The sequence below is a fragment of the Protopterus annectens genome, chromosome 14.part0, assembly GCF_019279795.1.
Source record: "Protopterus annectens isolate FY-2018-M chromosome 14.part0, PAN1.0, whole genome shotgun sequence".
NCBI lineage: Eukaryota > Metazoa > Chordata > Ceratodontiformes > Protopteridae > Protopterus > Protopterus annectens.
Genome location: NC_056748.1, coordinates 64909385 through 64923892, shown reverse-complemented (window position 1 = coordinate 64923892; position 14508 = coordinate 64909385). Strand labels below are relative to the sequence as shown.

The following is a 14508-nucleotide window of genomic DNA, read 5'->3' as shown; positions in this document are numbered from 1 at the left end:
CAGACCAATTGCCATCTTATCCCCCATCTCTAAACTACTAGAAAAGTGCATACACATACAACTGCTACCTTACCTCACCAATAATCACCTATTAACTCCAACACAACATGGATTCCGACCGGTCATAGCACTACTACTGCTCTTCTCTCCTTCCTTGAAACTGTAAATAAAGCCAGAGACTCCAACTATATTGTCTCTACTCTCCTCCTAGACCTTTCTAAAGCCTTGACACCATCTCCCACTCCCTGCTACTCAACAAACTCTCTAACCTACATCTTTCCCCCACTTGCATTAGTTGGTTTTCTAGTTACCTCTCCAATCGGCAGCAATCTGTTAAATGGAAGAAATCCACCTCCTCTTACCTCAACACTGTCACTGGTGTACCTCAAGGCTCCATATTAGGTCCACTATTATTCAATATTTTCATTAATGACTTTCACTACAATATCCCAAATGCTAAAATAGTCCAATACGCTGACGACTCTACCATCATCTGTGCTGCAAACTGTATTCCCTCACTCAAAAAATAACTCAGGATGCCTTCACAACCACTGAAAAGTGGATGCATGATAATCATCTTGCTCTAAATCCATCTAAAACCAAACTGATTCTATTCACACCATCAAAAGCATAACTATTGACAAAAACTCTTTCCTCATAACCAGTCAAAATAATACATCCCTAGAAATTGTTTCCAATGTCAAACTGCTAGGAACTCTCATTGATAATCAGCTCACATTTGATTCCCATATACATACAAACATTAAAAAAACACATCAAAAACTTGGTATGTTCTACCGGCACTCACGCTTCCTCTCCCCTTCTACCAGATTCCTCCTATCTACCACATACCTCATCCCCTCTCTACTATATGGTGCCCCACTACTAACCAACCTTAAATCCTCTACCAAAACAAAACTTTCTTCCTGCTACAACAAAATCGCTAAATTAAGCCTCTGGCCATAGATCCTCCTCTCACCACTGTACTGCCCTCCACAAACTGAATTGGCTAGAGCTCCCAAACTATCTTTCTTACACTCAACTAACTCAAGCTCATAAGCTCATCTTTAAGCCCTCACTTTGCCCCTCTCTCTCCTCAGCCTTCACCATACACCATCCTAATAGACCCCTTAGAACCAACACTCAGAACCTACTTGAACTCCATAAACCTAACCGTCCAGCAGGCAAACTCTTACTTTCCTTTGCCCTGGCCCGCCTCTGGAACTCCCTCCCATCACATATCCATTACTACCAGCAGCCTTCCTATCTTCAAATCTCTCCTCCATTCACACCTATCTTCTCACTGGGAATGCTCCTGTACCCACCCTACATAAATTCCTCCAGCTACTTCACACTCCTTATTCTATAATCCCTTCCCTTCTATAGGAACACTCCTACTATAGCCAACCACTTATGTAACTGCTATCTGCACATACCTACTAACTAATATTCTTAACTAATACTTTCTTTCCTTACATTTACTATTGAATATAGAAATTAAAATTGTAAACTTATTTGTTGTTCTTGTATTGCAGTTCTGTTGCATTTCCTGTTTTTCTTAATACTATCTCTTGCTTACATATACTACTGTGTTACTTAATCAGTAGATGTTATGTTCTACCTATTATATTTTACTTTAAATTAGATGTTATTTTCTACTTATTATAATTGACTTTATTCTTATTTGTATTTTTGACATTTTGTTTTTTGACATTGTATCTTTGGAGCTTTTCTCCCCAGGACTCCATTGAAAATGGGCTCATTCGGTCCAATGGATTATCCTGGTAAACAAACTTCAAATAAATAAATAAAATAAATATCCCTAGATTTATTTTTCTTAGGAATAACTTTACTTCAACCAAAACATCCACCAAATCCAGTGATTTGTCAGGTATGAACTTCATGCCTTTTGAGAATACTTGCGCCAGTTCTAGTGGTACTTCATAGGTGCTATAATTATAAATCTTGACATCTCCCTCATCAATTATAATATGAGGACCTAGTCCATTGTCTATATTGTCCTTGTATGCATAGTCACTTGGGGCTGTGTTATTGTGTACAATGGCATTGTCTAAAATCTGTGTTATCTGTGCTTGTTCCACCTGGGGACCCCCCTCCCCTTCCGATGTACTGTATACCACTTGTTTTGCTCTTCGTCTTCTAAAAAAACCTCTTCATTGCAATATTGTGGTACATCTTTCTGAGGTATATCTCTACTATCTCCCTTGTATGTTTCCCTCGGTCTCACTCTATCCTTGTTGTTCCACCTAAATGCTACCCCTTGTTCATATTGCTGCATATCACGCTCTAGCTTTTTGCATTTTTTAGTAAACATACTCTTACTTGCATTTTCCGCATAATCATACTGTTTATAAAATAACTTTTCCCATTGTGGAAATAGCTTGTCATCTCGTATTGCATTATCCATGTTTTCTACTTCAGAAATTAAAACAGTCAATTTTTCATCATTGTTATCTATAATAAACTGCATAAACTGTTCCCCAAAAGCATTAAACATGTCATTGCATTTTTTTACATTAGAAGCATTCATCTCTATACCCATAGGTCTTTTGAAGAAACGGAGTCCCATAGGGACTACATGGCAATTCAAGCATCGCCGTAAATACATATTTTCAACTTGCAATGCTTTATTTTGGTCAACTTATTCCCAAAACCAAATATCATTTGCTTTAAAGAGTTGTAATAATCATGAGTCACTTGCCCCTTACTGTTCGCATTATTGCTATTGTCAAAGTCAAATGGCATTTTTAACAATTTTTCTACATTGTAATGCGATAAGTTGTCATAGGGGCCCTTAGCGGGCTTGTAATGAACAGTACCTGAAGTTTTGGAATTAATGTGGGCGCTGGATTTAATTTTTGCGCCATATGTCTTTTCCGGCGGTTGCCTTTTCGGTTTAGCCCCTGAAATAAGGTAGATATCCTCCTCATTATTTCGGGAAGCTGGAATAAAGTTGAAAGAAGCTGAATTGTTGTTTACTTGAGTACGCGTATCTTTCCTCGGCGTGCAGGTGAGCAGAAATGGTGACGAACTCCTCCTTTGCCCATTCGGGATATCCTCCTCACTCGCTTGGCCAATAGAGGAACGAGACAGCGCTGGTACATCCGTTGTTGTAGGCGGGTTTTGAGTTATTAAAGAGCCCGGTTTGGGTGTGAATAATTCGATTAGGCGAGTTAGTTCTCCCTTGATTATAGCCATCTCGGAGTGCAGTTTATCCACTTCTTCACGGGTAATAGTGTCATCGTTGGTGCATGGTTTTTTAATAAAAGAAATTAACTGCAGTACTATCGTGGTTCCTGACTCGTTGAGCTGTGTTGGGCTTACAAGTTGTGAAATGTAGTTTACTGTAAGAAGAAATATGAGGTTAGGTTTGCTTAATCCTACTGTATAGCTGTCATCATTACAGTTACATTATATTTTGACCAGAATAAATAATAAAGATAGTAACATCACAGGATGTATATTAATGGGGAAATGCAAGGAAGCATGGGAAGTTTTATGACAGAAAAAGAGAAGGACAGAAACTTATATTATGAAAGAATATGTGCAACAAATTAGACAATGAAATATGAACATTTTGAGTATATTCTTAGGCAAAAGCATAGTACATGTTTAGAATTAATACTTTTTATTATGAAAGACCATGGGAACACTTAAATAATCTTTAACAAAACTAGCATACAAGAAAGGTATGCTAGTTTTAAACATATTGTAGAAGTGCAAGATTTTCTGTGCAAATTTATGATAGGTAAATTGCAGGTAAAAAGTCAGATGAAACGTAAAGCCCAAAAACAGTCAAATTGTGTTATTTCTGCAAAATTGAAGAAACCATGGAATATGTATTTATTACATGTCCTAAAATGCAACTTTTTTGGGCAGAAGTTATTAAATATTTAATATATGTTTAATGACCTATTACACATGAACATTTTTGATATGTCAGAATTGTGATGATGTTTCAAAAGAAATGAGGGGATAAATATGATAGAAGAGTGGTTCAGGGGATGCATGCTAGGGCCATAACCCAGAAGTTGATGGATCAGACCCACTTTCTGCTATGCAGGTTTTATTTCTTCAGGACTACTTTGCCACTAAACAAGCATATCCTACTGTGCCATTCATAATTATCTTTATACATAGAGTTTAATCACCATATGGACTGTCAAAACATGTTTATCACTTTACTCAATCCCTTCAGGCCTTCTTGGTAGTATATTTCAAGAGGGAAGGGGTTGGTATAATGTTTAAGGTGCTTCCTTCACAGACACAAAGTATAAGGTTTAATTCTCACTGTTAGAAGATAAGTTGGCTAGGCTTAAAATGTCCGACAATGACATCTAATCTTATAGAAGCCTATGAGAATTGTTTTTAATGTACTATGGCTTTTGTATGTTGCAAAATTATATGAATTGCTATAAACTAAAAATGGAATTGATAATTAATTTTGGGTAAGCTAATACAATGGTTACAGCAACAAGTGTGAGGAAATTATTTATGTTTAATGTACTCTGGCTTTTGTATATTGCAAGATTATAGGAATTGTTACATAACAAAATATGAAACTGATCTTTAATTTTGGATAAGCTGATAGGATAGTAGAAGGTTACTAGGCTTCTCACCCTAGAGCCTTTTTAAACCTAATCATTCATACTCTGATTTTATCAGATATCAATGCCCATGGGCTAGAATATCTATGGTATATGCCTGCTCCTTAAGGCATCTACGAACTGCCCCTGTCCATTAGGACTACAGGTGATAAGCCAGGGATTTTCTCACTACCATGGACACATGGTGACTAAAGTTCAGGATACTGTCTACCTGAGTTCCCAAGTCCCTTACCATTGGGTCTGCTCTTAGGGGAGTGTTATCAAGACTGCATTTTGCAGAGGTGATTGCCTTCCCAAAGGGTATAATTATGTGTTGTTTTTTTTTTTTGCAATGAGTTTTAGATCATGGTCCTGGCACCAGCTATTTGTCCATGTCTGACCCTCCTGAAGGGTATATACATCTTTGGAGGATTCAACAATTGCACCCAACTTGCAGTCATCAGCAAATTTGGTCAGCCAAATGACCTCTATATTTGCCTTGGCTTTAGAGAAGTATATTCCAGACAGGAGAGGTCCCAATACTGAGCCCTGTGGGACACCACTAGTAACAGGCCTCTTGCTGGAGGTGGATTCATCTACTCTAACTGCATATGCCCTATCTGTGAGCCATTTGGTTATTCATAGGATGACATAGAGATTTATGCCTCAGTTTGGGAGGTGGTCTATTATATCTGAGTGAGGTATTGTCTCAAATGCCTTTACCAGGCAGGTTAGTCAGTATGTACCGTTTTGCCGTTATCCATGGCTCTAGTGACCTTCTAAAAGAAGTCCACCAAATTTAGTAGGCATGACCTGTGCTTAACAAAACTGAAATGGGATGGGTCCAGTGTTTGAAGATTTCCTATGACTTTGTTTATCAGGCCCATGATAATTTTTCTGTGGCTTTCATATAAGACTAGTCAAACTTATGGGTCTGAAGTTCCCTGAGTTTGTTGATGGTCTGCCTTTGTGAAGAGGGATGAATGTTGCAGTCCTCCATTCTCTAGGGACAAAGCCAGCACAGAGGCTCTGATTGAAAAGGGATTCTACTCAGACTGACAGGACATGTTTCAAGCTGTTTAGGAGGCATCCTCGGATATTATCAGGACCCATTAATGCAGTGTTTTTAGCTCTGGAAGAGTGCAGTGAAGACCTGTTGTTTAGTGATAGTTGAGGAAGAAATGGTAGAATCTATTTCCTACGGGGAAACTGGGGTGATAGTGGATGAATTTGGAGCTAAATTTATCGGCCAGCAAATTGGCTACATCTTCCTGTTCCACTTATTATTAGTTCAACACACTGTTTTATGTTCCCTTTGAGGTTGTATACACAACTGTAAAAATGCCTTATGTTTATCTTGAGCCTGGAAGGCTATTTTTGCCTCAATGTTGGCTTCAGTGGACTTGATTAGTCCTCTGAATTGCTCACTGAGAGTGATGAGGGAGGGTTTTTTTTTGTCTTTTGGGAACAGCTCTTCTAATTTTTGGACAGGATTTTCTTTCTTTTTTTTTATGCAACCTATTTATACTGGGGGTCCACTAAGGGGGCTTGTTTTCTGAGTTTGTCCTAATTTTATTTACTGCTTGGTACTACAGTTTCTGTGCAGTTATTTTCATGCTTGAACAGAATTTCTGTAAACACTTCTGCATAGGCCTCTGTGTTCTCTGAGTTTGGGGGCTTGGAATTAAGCTATACCATCACTTAATAGGAGGTATATATATATTATATTTGTGAGTACCAGATCCAGGATATTTACACTCCTAGTAGATGTGCTGACTAGTTGTTCCAGGGTGTTTGCACTGAAAAAATCCAAGAATCATTGAGCCTGCATGTTAGTGGTTGTGGATGTGTCACAGTTTATGGTGGGACAGTTAAAAATCACCCATGGATATATTGCTGGGTTGAATTGCACGTTACTCCAGTACATTCAAGTATGTGGTGTGGTTATCCTGGCTCATAGACAAGGACCTAACATTAGCTGGACATGGAGTAGCTCAAGCATGCCATATTGTTTGGCCAATCTTGATGTGAGCTTACTGTTTATGTAGATACACCTCCACCTCTTCCTCCTTCTTGTATTGTAGCTGGTCTAAATATATGGAAGGCATTATAGCCTTGTACTGTCAGGGTGCCTAAAATGACTTTAAACCACGTCTCAGTAACTACACAGATGTCAACACTCTCCAGGGTAAGGAGAGCTTCCAAGGAGTGGAGCTTCTTGTTGAGACTCCTAGCGCTGAGCAGTAGCACCTTTAGTTAGATTGATACACTGGTTACGGCAAAAATGGTGGGGGAATTATTTTTGTTGAAATGTAATTTTTTATAAATATTTCTTTGGTATTTTCATTTATAACACTGCTTTAAGTTTTATATATATATATATATATATATATATATATATATATATACACACACACACACACACACACACACACACACACACACATATATAAACTTAGAAACTAGCTGGATAAGAGACCATACCTCTCAAGTGTATCTCATTATGAGAAACATATCTCATTTGGAGTCTTAAGTTTCATGTACCTCGAAGTTCCACATTGAAAGGGTCTATCACACATTCAGTGTTAGGAATTTTTTAACTGATATCCCTGGTAAATAGAACTGAATCATTTTAATTAATTAAAAGATCGTTTTGTAAGTAAAATCAGCATATTTTAAGGATCATAGGAGCTTCCAAGCTGCAGTCAATAGTGTGCCATTTTGCCCATTTGTTCCACATTGTTAAGAACTATTACAGAATGACCCCCCCATTAATATTCCAAAACGTGCACGCTGATTGGTCAGCGCGCCCATTGTAAATCAGACTTATACTAATGGAAAAAGGTCCGGTCGCCCGAACGTTTTCCATTAGTATAAGTCTTTTTTTTGGGGGGGGTTTAACATGGCGAGGTATCTTAAAAAAAAAAGCAATGGAGCTCTTCCGTTGTCCTGTCTGTATTTTAAAAAAAGCAATGGAGAAAGGAATATCTCCGTTGCTTTTTTTAAAGCTATCTCACTATGTTAAACTCTTTTAACATAGTGAGACACCTTTTAAAAAGCAACGGAGATCTTCCTTTCTCCGTTGCTTCCACACACAGCTCTGATGTACTGTGTAAGCATACGTATGCACAGTACATCACAACTGTCGCAGAATACCTGACAGCTGCGGAAGGGCAGCATGAGGGCATTATACAATGCCATTATTTAAGAAAAGTTAAGTATTTTTTTCTTAAATAATGTCATTGTATAATAGCAATAACCCACTTCTGGGTGTGGGTAATGCTGGATTTACCCATGGTTGTCTTTGTTTGGCCACTCGGGCTTCACCCTCGTGATTAAACCATGCCATCTGTGGGTAAATCTTCAATATACCACACCATGTCATCGGTTATTGCTTAAGTTGCTTTGGGCGGTGCAGTGGTGCAGCGGTTAATGCTGTCGCCTCACAGCAAGAGGTTCTCTGGTTCGATTCTTGGCTGGGGTGCCTTCTGTGCAGAGTTTGCATGTTCTCCCTGAGCTCGCGTGGGTTTCCTCCGGGTACTCCGGTTTCCAACCACATTCTAAAGACATGCTTCTGGAGCATTTCTCCCCGGGCCTCCACTGAAAACAGGATCTGTGGAACCTAGTCGGACTTTCCCGGTCAACAAATGTTAAATAAATAAAATAAAAAAATAAATTAAGTAATCCTCATTTTGGAGATGAAAGGTTGAGAGCTAAGATACCTACTGTGAAACTCAAATGTATGCTATTATTTAGAGACTTCATTCCTCAGTGGCTTGTCCAAAAACACATATTTTATTAAAAAAGACCAAAAAATATGAAACAATATTCAGGACATTCTGCAAAAACCTGGGCACGAGTGATATGAAAGGCAAGTATTAGTGTGAGACAGCATTACACTGCCTGACACCGAATACTTTACGGCTTTTAAAGACGGCAAACGTTGTTTTCCACTTTAGTGTGTAACTTACAGTCTGTAAGCATGCACTACAAAGAATCATGATCGCGTTACTAATCATAACTGAATATTACCTTTCCTCAACATGGATCCCAAGTCTGGTGATTCACCAGGCTGTCGAACTACTGAGGTCAGTTTCTTGGCATCCTTGTTTCGAGGTTATGATCGGCGACCCGATCGTAATCCCCTACATCAAGAGCATTAAGGAGCCTTATCGCATTAGTATATTGTACTGATACACACAAATGTGTACTCTACCTTAATATCTTAAAATGTACATAGAATGCAAAAATTCTGAAAGATAAATGCATTCTGATTTATCTATACGGCGCTTTTCTCCCTTGGCATCACTGAAAAAAGGGCAGTTTCCAACTAGTCTTTCCCGGTGAGCAAAACATGAATACATTATTTCTTGCACGACGTTATATATTTATAAATTATTACACACACAACTACACACTGTTGCGGGATAATCAAAGATATGAATGAATGAAAATCAGTACGTATGTTAACATTATTTTTTCTATTAAATTATCTTTTAGCGATATATTTATCTTGGCTGCATTTATGGAACCTTTCCCCGAGCCTTTAATGAAAAAGGATGCTCCGCGTTAACAACTTGTTAATAAACCACATTTTCAGCATATTACACACCTAAGTCACACCAACCCAACACTGAACCATCAAACGTCAGCCAAAAAAAAGCTCTGCCTGGACTTGCCCGAAGAGACGGAGGGGTAGTACTTCCGAAAATAACCTTTTTGTTGATTTAAGTTGTTAAATGAATTCATAGCTTTTTAGTCCCATTTCGCGTTTATTAGCAAATATAACAGTGGCTAGAGTTGTGCTTGAAAACGGGCTTATGTCACCAAGTCATTTTTTTTATTTACAAGTGAAAGTACGAACTGATGAACTACGAAACCCACAATCCACTGCTAATAGGTGTAGCGGTAAATACACGCGTGCTGGGAACATAGCAGTGTTGTGGAAGTGACGTCAGGGTCGTCTTCCTTTTCCACTTTTTCCACCCAAGTGGAGGCATCGTGTTTACCTGGGTTTGAGGGCTTCGCGTTATAATAACATGCCTGGAAAGCTTCTCAGTCTCAGCGATCAAGAAGATATGGAGAACGGAAGCGCAGCAGAGTACTCTGAGACCGAGCACAAGAAGCATAAGGTGAGAGTTAGTGGCATGATGTTCGTTTTAGGGCGGACGTCGGATTTGTGCCAGGCTGCTACACGTAAACACTGGGGCCCTGAGATAGTCGGAAGTGGTGGTGCATGCTTGCTTATTTGGGGCATTTCTTAGATAATTGATTGGTAGGTTTTGTTAAGTTTGTAAGATCGTTTACTTCAGATACTGTAGTTGCTATTGTCAGTATTGACAGGTGTTCTAACGAGTTTTTACACACTAGTTGACTTTTTCCAGACTTCAGAATTTAGTTGCAACAGATAACAGTTGTGGGAGGAGACGGTGCTCCTCGCTGCCTAATTAAGTTTTAAAACATAACTTTTTAAAATTAAATGTTTTGTTTATAGCAACACTTAGTCCACTGATGTGTGTGCATTGTACTCGTGCTTGTGTTGTCAAGTTCGTTAACGTCACACAAGCTGGACTCTAATACTTAAACTGTACCAGTTGCTTGACAGCTGGTGTTGTTTAGACAAGATTTGCTCATGTTGTTATTTATGTATATCTTTTACTATTGTAAGACATGTTCGCATTGTTATTTATATCTAACCGAAATTATGTATTGTTTTGCATCACTGTAGCAGTAGTTATACACTGCATTTCCTTCAAATACAGTTTCACAGTGGGCTGCTACTGGAGCCTTCTCACTCTTAAGAACTAACTGAGTAATAGTTCTAGTAATGGAAAACAAGTGTACAGAGGTACAGTGAATGACTGTTTAAATTTACATAGCTTGCCTGAGTAAAAATTGCGTTCAAAAATAGTCTTAAATGCAGGTGATATGTATCTGTCTTATTACATGCACACACATACATATAGATATTTATATTTCTTTGGTTTATTTTGACTTTATGTTCTAGTGACATTTTATATTTGCTGACTGGGATGATCAGTAGTTCAGTGTAGGTCACTGTGCATGTTTTATGTTTGCTCTCCTTATGGACTTTGATTAAACAACGTTTTTAGTAGCTCATGTGCAAACACCTTAAACCTTTGTGTGCACTATTGTATTGCTGAAAGAGGACTAGGACTTTTCCAGCAAAGGTATTTTCTCACACTAGTGTTAATACTGAGAGCAGTGTACACTGTTTATATTGATAGTGTACAACAATGTTGATAATTCATTTAGAAATGCTTCAGACAGAGTAGCACAGGAGTACAGGCACAGTTTTCATTCACATTGCTTTCATAAGTGCAGGTAACTAGTCAAGATGCTGCAAACTGTCCCAAACATGAGCAGGTAACTAGTCAAGATGCTGCAAACTGTCCCAAACATGAGCAGATCGCACCATAGTTGTAGTGCAAGGCCTGCATTGTACCACTGCCTCCTCACTTAGGTTCCACTTTCTTTTAAGTTTGAGATTAGTCTATGTTCTTTAGTGCAAGGCCTGCATTGTACCACTGCCTCCTCACTTAGGTTCCACTTTCTTTTAAGCTTGAGATTAGTCTATGTTCTTAACACAGCAACAGATGTATGCACATGTAAAGTCCCTTAAGGTATCATTGGTAAGCAACAGCCACAGTGGAGTCACACTGCCACTCACGGAATTATGTAGTTTATGGGCTGCAGGAATTGACATAGTTGCTTGTGGAGCCAAGTTGGCATCCAGACTATCTCTTACTGTCCCTGTCTGAACTTAGAAGATGCAGATATGCAACCAGCAGGCTTTGCTTTGTCCAGCAACTCCAAACTAGCCCTTCCCCATAGTTATGCTTTAGTCACCGTAGTCCATAGGCCAGGAATGTGTATGATTCTCAGAAAACATCCTCATTTTAATACAGGGTTAAAAATGAAATAAAATGCTTAGATGTGGGAAACACTTTTCAGGTCTACAGCTGTTAGTTTCTTACGACCCATGTTTCATATTTAAACCAACATTAAAAGTTGCATCCATCTTCATTCATTGTAAAATCATTCACACTTCTTTTACTCCAAGATTACACTTGGATGGTATTAATTTTCAATATCCAGAAATGTTGCAACACTTAAAGCTGATAACCAGAAATAGTGTTGAGATTTTTTTCTGTGCGTTTGTAAACCAAGGAAGGACACTGATCCACATGAGCCTTTTCAGACTTTGTCTGGGAGTAGTTATACGATAACATTTGTTATTCCGTGCATGTGGTGACCTGAGCCTGTAATGTACATGATGTATGCAAAGATAATCGACAGCATTGACTGTAAAAGATAATTGATAACATGATGAAGAGGATTGTGTGTGTATATAATCAGGTGATGTCAGCAGAGAAAAATGTAACTCTGTGTGTGCTTAGGTCTGCACTTGATAATTTTAACTGAATTGTCAAGTAAACATCTGAACGGTGCAACTAGTACACAAGTATAGGCCTGCAAACTCTGGAGACTTGACAGCTACATATTTACATTTGTGTTATTTAAGCATTGTGGATAACTTTCAAGTTGGTACATAATTGTGTGCCTTGAATACAACATTCCATAACCAGTGGTAAGTGACGAAGTCAAACACTGCACTGATAGTTCCATTGCATTTGTTGATGTTTACTTAAGGATAATTTTAAATGCCTTCTTGTGGGTCTATTTTAAAATTTTAGGAACTTTATTCCACAGTTTACTGGATATTGTGATTCTATGTTTTTTTTTTTTTGTTTTAATATCCTTGAGTGTGCCATCCATCAGACGAAGCTTTAAATTGAGGCCGTGAGTGGATGGTAGCTCCGGATGTAAAATATCCATCTGCAGTTATTAAAAATAGAGTATGGTAAGTTCCCAGATACCCTGGAGAGATTTTCCCATAGTATAAGTAACTTGTTCATTATGACACCCCTGACAATAAATAGGGGTGTGAAGATTAATGGAATAGGATATACAGTGGATCTATACACCCCTGCTAAAATGCCAGGTTTTTGTGATATAAAAAAATTCGACCACAATAAATCATTTCAAAACTTTGTTAGGGAAATAAATATCAAAAATAAAAAAAACGTACAATAAGCTGGTTGCATAAGTGTGCACACGCTTAAACTAATACTTTGTTGAAGCACCTTTTGATTTAATTACAACATTCCGTCTTGGGTATACACCTGCCATCAATTAAAAAGACTCTGATTAACCCCAAATAAAGCTTAGCTGTCCTAGTAGGATTTTCCTGACCTTTACTCAGTCGCCTGCTACAGCAAAAGCCATGGTTCACTGAGAGCTTGCAAAGCATCAAAGGCATCTCATTGTTGAAAGGTCAGTCAAGAAAAGGGTACAAAAAACTTTCCACAGCATTAGATGTACCATGGAACACAGTGAAGACTGTCATCAAATAGTGGAAAAAATATGGCACAACAGTGACATTGCAAAGAACTGGACGTCCTTCCAAAATTGATGAAAAGACAATACGAAAACTAGTCGGGAAGGCTGCCAAGAGACCCACAGCAACACTGAAGGAACTGCATGAATTTCTGGCAAGTACTGGTTGTGTACTACATGTGACAAGTCTCCCGTGTTCTCCATATGTCTGGGCTATGTGGTAGGGTTGCAAGACGGAAGCCTTTTCTTACACAGAATTTGTAAAACAATACATTGTCTTCCAAAAGCAAGTGGGAAAATGTGTTGTGTTATGGTCTGATGAGGCTGTGGTTGAACTTTCTGGTCACAATTCCAGAAGGTACGTTTGTTGGAACAACAACACTTCCCATCACCAAAAGAATACCATCCCGATGGTGAAGCATGGTGGTGGCAGTATCGTGCTTTGGGGTTGCTTTTCTTCAGCTGGAACTGGGGCTTTAGTCAAGGTGGAGGGAATTATGAGCAGTTCCAAATACCAGTCACTTTTGGCCCAAAATCTTCAAGCGTCTGCTAGAAAGCTGAACAAGAAATTTCACCTTTCAACACGACGGTGACCCCAAACATGCATCCAAATCAACAAAAGAATGATTCGCCAGAAGAAAATTAAAGTTTTGGAATGGCACACCCAGAGCCCAGACCTAAATCCAATAGGAAATATGTGGGGTGACCTGAAGAGGGCTTTGCCCTCGCAATTTGACAGATTTGGAGTGCTTTTGCAAGGAAGAATGGGCAAATATTGCCAAGTCAAGATGTGTCGTGCTGATAGACTCCTACCCAAGAAAACTGAATGCTGTAATTATATCAAAAGATACGTCATCTAAGTATGAATTCAAGGGTGTGCACAATTTTGTTTTTCAATTGAATTGTACAGGTTATAGGTCACATTAAAGGTGGGAAAAGTTTTGAAATTATTTTATTGTGGTCTCGTATCACAAGAACCTGGAATTTTAACAGGGGTGTGTACACTTTTTTCACAGTCCAGCATGAATGTTGTAAAAATAATGTGTGGTTAGCCCCAGCACTGTGCATCTCCTTTGTTTTATGTTGTGTGAATAGACCACCTGTAGCATAGTGGAGTGTTCGTTAATGTGTTCTGCCTTTGCGAACAGCAAGGTGGAACTCATTTTTTCACTGTATGGTATAGTCATGCTGAATTAAGAAAGCTCCAGCTCCATCATTAGCACAGTAAGGTGCAGTAAACTTTGCTGTATTGAATATTATAGTTTTTTATGAATTGGGACCAGTGTCCTTTTGCACTTGTTGACCAGGTAGGTGTTCTGGTCCAAAGAGCCGTTTCAGGGACAACCTGGGCATGTTGGCAACAGAAAACAGTATTCTACTATAAAGTACACATGCAAGCAGTAAAAACAGTACAAGTATAGTTCACATTAAGGACAGTTGTACAACAAAATAAAATAACCTATAAGTAGCATTTATGACA

The 14508-nt window shown here is 38.5% G+C and overlaps 2 protein-coding genes across 2 annotated transcripts in view; one reads left to right on the top strand and one right to left on the bottom strand.

Annotated features, from left to right (window-relative positions):
* Positions 1-1771: 1771 nt before the first annotated feature.
* Positions 1772-9435, bottom strand: LOC122788870. Its single transcript, XM_044055775.1, has 2 exons — positions 9220-9435; positions 1772-3365 (listed from the first exon to the last, which is right to left on the bottom strand). The coding sequence occupies exon 2, from the start codon at positions 3217-3219 to the stop codon at positions 2608-2610; it is 612 nt and encodes a 203-aa protein (XP_043911710.1). The 5' UTR covers positions 3220-3365; positions 9220-9435; the 3' UTR covers positions 1772-2607.
* A 137-nt stretch (positions 9436-9572) lies between these two features.
* Positions 9573-14508, top strand: part of DDX21 (DExD-box helicase 21) — an 835772-nt gene continuing 830836 nt past the window's right edge. Inside the window, exon 1 of the mRNA XM_044055776.1 lies at positions 9573-9739. Coding sequence (XP_043911711.1) covers positions 9647-9739 — 93 coding nt within the window. The 5' untranslated portion in view covers positions 9573-9646. The remainder of the gene's footprint in view (positions 9740-14508) is intronic.